The 7,922-nt window shown below is 45.5% G+C and overlaps 1 protein-coding gene across 4 annotated transcripts in view; it reads left to right on the forward strand.

The window, feature by feature from the left end:
* Positions 1 to 7,152, forward strand: part of LOC112570536 (homeobox protein otx5-A-like) — a 50,916-nt gene extending 43,764 nt beyond the window's left edge. For all 4 annotated transcript variants that reach the window (XM_025249023.1, XM_025249022.1, XM_025249021.1 and 1 more), the window contains one exon: positions 1,750 to 7,152. In XM_025249023.1, the coding sequence (XP_025104808.1) occupies positions 1,750 to 2,550 (801 nt within the window). In that variant the 3' untranslated portion in view covers positions 2,551 to 7,152. The remainder of the gene's footprint in view (positions 1 to 1,749) is intronic.
* Positions 7,153 to 7,922: the final 770 nt, after the last annotated feature.

Here is a 7,922-nt window from a genome sequence, read left to right on the forward strand (position 1 = left end):
GTGTCCCTCGACGCGTTGCCTAGGCAACGACCTTCCCCTCTTGACATCTGCCAACACAAGGGCCGGCAGAGCAAGTGTGTGGCCTTTGTCCACCCGGAATTGGCTCCACGCTTTTTTTTTTTTTCTTGCCGTGCTGCCTTGACGGGTCAGCTGAAGTCCTTTCTCTGTACGGTACACTCCTTCCTGTCAACGGCTGTCGCCTGTCGAACAACAGTTTGTTCTAACGGGGCTGTAGGTGCTCAGAACAATCGAGAAATAAATACCCACAATAGTTACAGTGAAGTTTGTTATTATTCCTTCGCTTCGATGGTCGTGTGTCTCACAATAAATTCTTCACAGAGTTGATTGAAAACAGCTTCACATTCCTTTTCCATGTATAATACAATAATAGATAATATATAGTACTATCCTAAATATAGAGTGGTATTGTGGAACGAAGCTAACAAACCTTTTTCTTCTCACTTTTACTGATTTTAACAAAACTTCCACGTTATTCGCCAAATTGACAATGTTTATTTTGGGTGGGAATAACCAACACCATTGTTTTACTAGAGTCAGCCAGTGAAACAATTTCCAACTACACCCACTCCAACTCCTAGATACTTCGGTTCCTCTCACCTGAAACCAAGCCCCCACCTACCCTTTCCCCCATACAATCCTGCCACGGAAGGAACTACAGGCGGCGCTGAAGTCACGTGACTCGCTGGTCTGACGCGAAACGTTGAGGTTATTCTGGCAGTCCTGTCCGCGAGGGTCCATCATTGTATGGACCACAATGGCTCCCCCAACAACAGCCTTGATTCAATCAATCGTTGTTGGCGGCCTGCGCAGTGTGAATGCTTGTTTGTCGAACAATGTGCTACCGGCCAAACACAATTGTCGCCGATGACGTCTGAGCAGCGCTTCCGGTTCGCAGAAGTTTGTCCGGGAGCCAGCTCTGGCAGGTCTGGACAGTCCGCCTGGGTACTGTCCTTTCACAGCGCCTGTTACCTGATTTCACCTGGTCACGCATGATCAGAAAACAGTTAGTGGGGAATAATGAGACGGAAACGCCTGGCTGTCTTCGGGTGGGATCCTCTACTAACAGACCACACGGGTGTACAGTGGACTGAGCCGATGAGGTGTAGCAGGACCCGTGAAACAGACTCAACCAAAGCTGGTTGGTTTGGTCGGTTTATTTAGTAGGAAAGTGCTTCCACCTTGAGGCGATTTCGAGGGAAGAGGGACATTCAGGGGCTTACTGCCTTTTAGATTGACCTTTCACAAACGAGTGAGTGAGTGAGTGAGTGAGTGAGTGAGTGAGTGAGTGAGTGAGTGAGTGAGTGAGTGAGTGAGTGAGTGAGTGAGTGAGTGAGTGAGTGAGTGAGTGAGTGAGTGAGTGAGTGAGTGAGTGAGTGAGTGAGTGAGTGAGTGAGTGAGTGAGTGAGTGAGTGAGTGAGTGAGTGAGTGAGTGAGTGAGTGAGTGAGTGAGTGAGTGAGTGAGTGAGTGAGTGAGTTTAAACTTACAGTTGTCCCGTCATCTCTAGTGCGACATTGTCTAATATTCTGTTATACCCTCACATTGTACACCTGTGTACTTTTACCAAATAAGGTTTCCCCATTGATCATGTGATTTTCATTAATAAACCTGCGTGATGTTCTTTATCCTTCGGTCCATTCCTTTGCTAACTTTTTACACCTGCATATTTATGACCTTGACCTCACGCTGTCAAGCTTGCTGACCCTGGTACCCTTGTCTTGTCCTCTCAGGTTTGGTTCAAGAATCGCCGTGCAAAGTGTCGGCAGCAACAAAAGGCACAAGACCAGAAGAAGCAGCAGAGCAACAACAGCAGCAACACCACTGGCAACACCCCCAACAGCAACGGCGGCGGTAGTGGTGGCGGTGGAAGCGGTACTGGTGCGGGACCAGGCTCGGCTGGAGGAGGCGGAAGTGGAAACGGAGGTAGCAGCAACGCCGGGAACATCACACCGCCGCCTCCCAGCGGGCAGTGCGCCAGCCCTAAAGTCAAGGCCAAGTCCCCGACCCACTCGTCCTCGGGGTCGCCCGGCATGGGCTACAAAACATCTCCCATGACAACCACTCCTCCCAACGGCAGCGCCATGAGTATCGGGGCGGCCGGCTCCATTTGGAACCCGGCCTCCATCCCTACAGCGATCCCCCCGGTCAACGACTTCTTGGGTTCCCCCTCCTGCATGCAGCGCGCGGCGCCCTACCCCCACATGACGTCACACACAGGTCAGGGTGCCACGGCGGCCTACCAACCCCAGAGCTATCACAACCACTACTACAGCAACATGGCCGACTACCTGAGTCCCATGCAGATACCAGTCTCCGCCAACCCCCACTCCCATGCCCAGGCTTCCCACCACACTCATGCCAACGTCATGTCGCTTGGCAACGGCCAGGTAACCCAGATGACGTCACACTATGGAGGCCTGTCCGCTAACGGGAACGGCCTGGGGGTGCGAGGACCTGCTAGCGGAGACTGTCTCGAGTACAATCCCAAGGACCCTAACACCTGGGCCGGACCTCGCTTCCAAGTGCTCTGAACATGCGAGCTCCCATCTACCCACCCAAGGAAAAAAAGTTTCGAGTCAGACGAGAAGTTTTTCTTGTTTTCAAACTGTTCTTTAACGACCGACCTTCTTCAGAGACAATGTGAGCTCTCAAAGACAGCACTAGCGTTCGGTGTCTCAACGACCCTCGCCGACAGTTGGTCGCGGGCACCAAACAGCCAGGAAACGGTGATTTCACGCATTTTACCCATTTACTTCAAGGGACTGCACTCTGCTGTGGAAGGCTGCATGAACAAGAGTTTATGGGTGGACACGATGGCTGCGGCTCACTACAGGAGTGAGTTCAGGTTCTTCAATACTAGACACGGTTCATCATCACTGGACACGGTTTCTCGGTATGCGGTATCACTGGACACGGTATCCTCGCCGTAAAGTGAACGACTTTGGCGCCATCATGTGTGCACACCGTCCTCGTGGACGTTCACGTGAAGAACTGTCACCATGGTGTCCATGAGGGGACCCTCTGACTTTTCAATTCCTCGGACAGAATTTTGCCTCCTACACCTCTTTTTTTGGATATCCCTTTAAGAAAAAGGGGAGAGCACTACGCGGTAAAGACGCTGGTAGATTGTTGCCCCCTGTGGAGACTTTCCAGAAACGTTCGAGTCACGACACGCAGCTGTGTGTAAATTACAGATGAGAGGATGCAAGCTGAATTTTTCTTAGAGACAGGCCTTCGACTTGTGCAATATATCACACGGACTCACAGACTGACTGGCTGACGATCACGGTTGGCCATTTTCTGGTCTTACGGCAAGTTGCACTTTCTCCACAGCTCTCCCTTTGTTGTTCCCCGATGTAAAGCAAGTTTATGTTGGATCCTCTGTACTGCACATTTCTTACAGTGCTTGGAAGATTAGATATATTTGTAAATGGAAAGTCCATAAAGGCTAAAGAATAAGTAATTTCCATTGAAAACATTGATCAGGCGCGGCTTTCATTCTCCAAGTGTCATTCGGAAAACAGTGGGATGGGGTGGGGGGAGGAAGGTGAGCTAGCCACTTCGGATGATGTGAGTAAATGAGAGAACAATAACATGAAGAAAGTCATCGCGCCATCAGCCCAGCCTTCACTGCCGAGGGAAATGTGAGTGTGTTATTTCAGACGGCAAAGAAACTGTCAACCCTAAGCCTGCCATCTCTAGAACTGCGGCAACATCTGAACTGTGTGTGTGCGTGTGTGTGTTTTAAAGGACATTGTTTAAAAGATCGCTGGGGTCCTCAGTCAAGGTGGCTCTTCCAGGTACGCAACAGTATCTTTTACTTTTGGTAATACCTGCTTTTTTTCTCAAAGTCCTTCGTTTTTTGTGTTGCCGTTGTGCAATGGTAGACCTCCACACCTCACAATCTCTCACTCAAGACCGTTAACTACTTGAGGAATTTCCGTAAAAGTTTTTTTTTTTCCTTTTTTTTTTTTCCTTAACCACTTCCAGTATTCACAGCAGAAGTGACCTACCTGTGAATACCTGTGTTTAGAAAAGCCAGATGTTTATAGGAATCAATACGGAACATTATTTTTTCTCACAACTGAATGAATCGTATTCATTAAAGTATTTCTATCATCCTTGGGTCACTACCCTGGAAGGACGATGTCTCACTGTCTCTCTTGTCAATTCCTGTCATCCCATCCACTGAGGGTGACAGCCCACCCAGAAAGGTCATGGCACAGAGCAAGAGGACAACAGTATGTTCCCGTTTGTTACTTGACATGTTCCCGGATGTGACAAGTGAAAGACTGTGTTCTGTAGAATCAAGTGGCAGACCCCTACAAGGCGCACTTTTAACATCCCTACACTATCATACACAATCCTAACCCTGACCCTCACGTTCCTTTTTTTTGACATCATCGGAAATTTCAATTGTTACTAAAGAAAGAATAACACTTTTTTAATTAGTTAATCTATTCACCCTGTTACAGCGACCCCATTGTAAATGTAATGCCATTTGTCTCCCCTTTCGTTCCTTATTATTCATAATGAGTTTCGCTGAAATCTTCATTTCATTATAAAAGTAAAAAAAAAATTCTCGAATTTCACTTTCTCTGCGGGTTTATTATCAGCACTTCACTTCGGGCACAGAAATTAGAAAGTTCTGATTATTATTCATTGAATCCTTTCTTATTTTTGAATTATTTTTCGTGTCATTTTGTCGAGATACCTGGCTGTGTGGTAGATGGCTTTAATTAAATTTGGGATAGATGCGTATCCTGTCAATTGACGAAGTCCTGTAAATACTCAGAGAACCTCGTGGGCCACTTCTCATCTGTATTATAAAACTGGCCCGAGGCACAGGCGCACATTTCTCCATTTGTGAGTGGATGAGAGAGTGAGAAGAAATATGGATGGAGGCAAAGAAAGATCAGTGAACACAAATGGAGAGCACACTTTCCACTTGTAGGCAAATGTCTAGAGGCTCTCTCTTCAATCAGTTGTCCTCCTTCCACCACCTCCCGCAATGGTGATTTTTCAAATTCATTTAAAATAAAATAAAGTGATATACAGGCGCTTGTAAATGTTATTCTCAGAGGTGGGTAAGGGAAGAGGTTGGTGGTTGGTGGGGTGGTCAAGAAAGGACGGACATATTTCAGATTATTTGCATCTAACCCTGCCTACATTGTAGACGGCAGATGACTTGGTACCCTCCATTCCGTGAGTGTGTGTGTGTGTGTGTGTGTGTGTATACGTGTGTGTGTACGTGTGTGTGTACGTGTGTGCGTACGTGTGTGCGTACGTGTGCATTGGTTACAGTATGTCTGAGCCTGCAGTCTGTCACGGTGTAGACATTGCTAGCACCTGTCTAGTCTAGAAAGTCCTTGGATATTTTAATGTAACTCACACCATTTATTCGTGTGACAGTGACTATAATTTTTGTCTGTTTGATTACCTGTCAGATAAGCTCCCCATGCAATGCATTTTTTTCCCCAATCAGTGCACAAGTTCGCCCTCTCCGAGAGTCTATCAACCCTAAGTATAAAAATGAAATGTCCACTCCTTTCTCAAGTGGATCAAGCATTTTCAGAAAAGTTTATGGCTTGACCCGTAATTATCAAGAAGAACATCGAAGGCATTAATTAATTTTTTGAAAATATGGTAGACAACATTGTCCGTGCAGCATCCACAGAACAAAAAGGTAATTCCCACACTATGCATTATCCACTCATAGAGGTCGCCATATGTTCAGATGAAGTATTATTTCACGTTGAATTAATTGCCTGACAATAATGTACTTTTGTAATGTTCACTTCATTGATGGCAAGAGACCGACACCCACACTTTGCTTAGTCTTTTGTACGAGCATCATTCATGTGTAGTTGGTCTCCTGTGGCTTGTGTCAACTCTCTCCGTGTTGAGGAACAGAGTTCAATACTGTATTCTTCTTTTCTTCCTGAAGGCGATATTTCGACAATCATCCCTTAAATATCTTGCTTCAGTGCGCATGCGCCTTGTAACTAACTTCCCGACATGATATGATCTATCAAAAAAGTGTTGACAACTAAGATCGAGTTTTTTCCTACGGAAATAAATTAAAGTAAATAAGTGTATTCATCATTAAAAAAAAAAATGAACTGTCCTTCATCATCAGATTAATTACAGGGAGCTAGGAATGGGGTTAAAGTATTTCAGATTGAATTCCGTCTTCACTGAACTATCTCAAAATACTTCGATTTTTTTTCCAAGGACGATTTAGAAAAGAATTTTCTGCTCAGATCATTAGAAGCCTGAGACAAACACTAGCAACAGCTTGTGTAAACGGCTAGTAGCATTTTGGATCATAATTGTTTTAAAAATCTTTCTCGCTTATTTGTGTCGGTTGACAATATATGAACAAATTATTTTCAGTGTTTTCAATTTTTTTAAACTATATCTTTCCGTTCTATTAACTTATATACAGCCATTTCCAATTTTATTTTGTTCCCTGTTTTTATTTTGGAGGATAGGCGATGGGTCAGCAACCCCTTTTATAACCCCTTATGGGGCTGTGATACGTGTCTGTAGCAGAAATCGCTAAAACATAGAGAAAATAAATGTACAGATGGACAATGCTTGTATTTTTTATATAAATTAATCTTGAGAAAGTGGGATGGGTGGATATGAGGGAATGGGGAAAGTACCAGGCATGGAATGGGGGTCTGTCCCGTGTGATACACCAAGCTGAGAATACTCTGAACCACAGACTCGTGTAGCTTCATTCAAACCGCATCCAGAGGTCCAGTCCCCACTGGGGCTGTACACTTGTACACTTGTATACAACAGTCCTCGTGGCTGGCCGTTGGTCTGATATTAATTAACGTGTTGCATGTTGGGACAGAAAGTGTTGGTCTTGGTAGCATTCTGTGTACGCTGGGAGTCCCTCTTGTGTACATGATATTTATTCATACGGAAGCCCACCCATGTGACATGTCATGTGTAAAGTACAGTTAATAATATTTTGTTTCATCAATGTTCGCATCATGCACAATAAGCCTGCAGAAGGAGGTTCCTTTTTTCACGAAATATCATTTTGGAATGTGTATGTTCTTTCAAACAAGTGGTCACAGTCTGTGGTGTGGAATAAACGATTCCTGTTATACACATTGTTTTTCCGATTTTTGTTGTGTTTTGAATACCTCTGTCTCTGTCTCTGTCTGTCTCTCTGTGGGTGCATGCGCACACGAACTCCAGTGAGAGTCACCATGCTGAAGGATTTCGTTTGGATGAAAGAGCAGAAGGTGGAGCTGACTTTGGGAAGAACATCACTGAGACTGATGTCTGTCCATTTGAAACAAATCACACCTTGCACGTAACATCCATGTCTCGGACTGCGCACGCCTTCACTGATTCTGATAATAAATATAGTCGAAACGGAAATAAAGAGAGCTCAGAAATGATGGTGATGATGATGATTATGATGATGATTATTATTATTATTTGCTACTTCCAATGAACAGCCTTGTGGGCTAAGAAGACAACGAAATGCAAATGCCCATTCACCAACACACTCCTGTTGCCCAACACACAGATCATCATGGGAATCCGATAAAAAATATACATGTGTATGTGTTTGTATATCTATATAGATAGAGACCTGTAATGTAAACATTTGCCAAAGTCACACGTCAGACAATAGCAGGTCCTCGGAGGAAACAGGCCGACGTGGTTCTCCACACCGGAGGTGAACGGGAAGCAACTCGGAACTCGACGATCTGGAGCGATGACTGTTGATAGGAAGGCCCCGTATGTAGGGAGAGAAATAGAGGTAGCTGGGGATGGGGGTCAGTGGGGGGTGGTGAGGGGGGATACAGGGGAGGTCAGCAGCTGCCTGACTGTCAGTTTCGCCTTCTCCGCCCTCTGGCGGTGCATAAGCAGC

The sequence above is a fragment of the Pomacea canaliculata genome, linkage group LG8, assembly GCF_003073045.1.
Source record: "Pomacea canaliculata isolate SZHN2017 linkage group LG8, ASM307304v1, whole genome shotgun sequence".
NCBI lineage: Eukaryota > Metazoa > Mollusca > Gastropoda > Architaenioglossa > Ampullariidae > Pomacea > Pomacea canaliculata.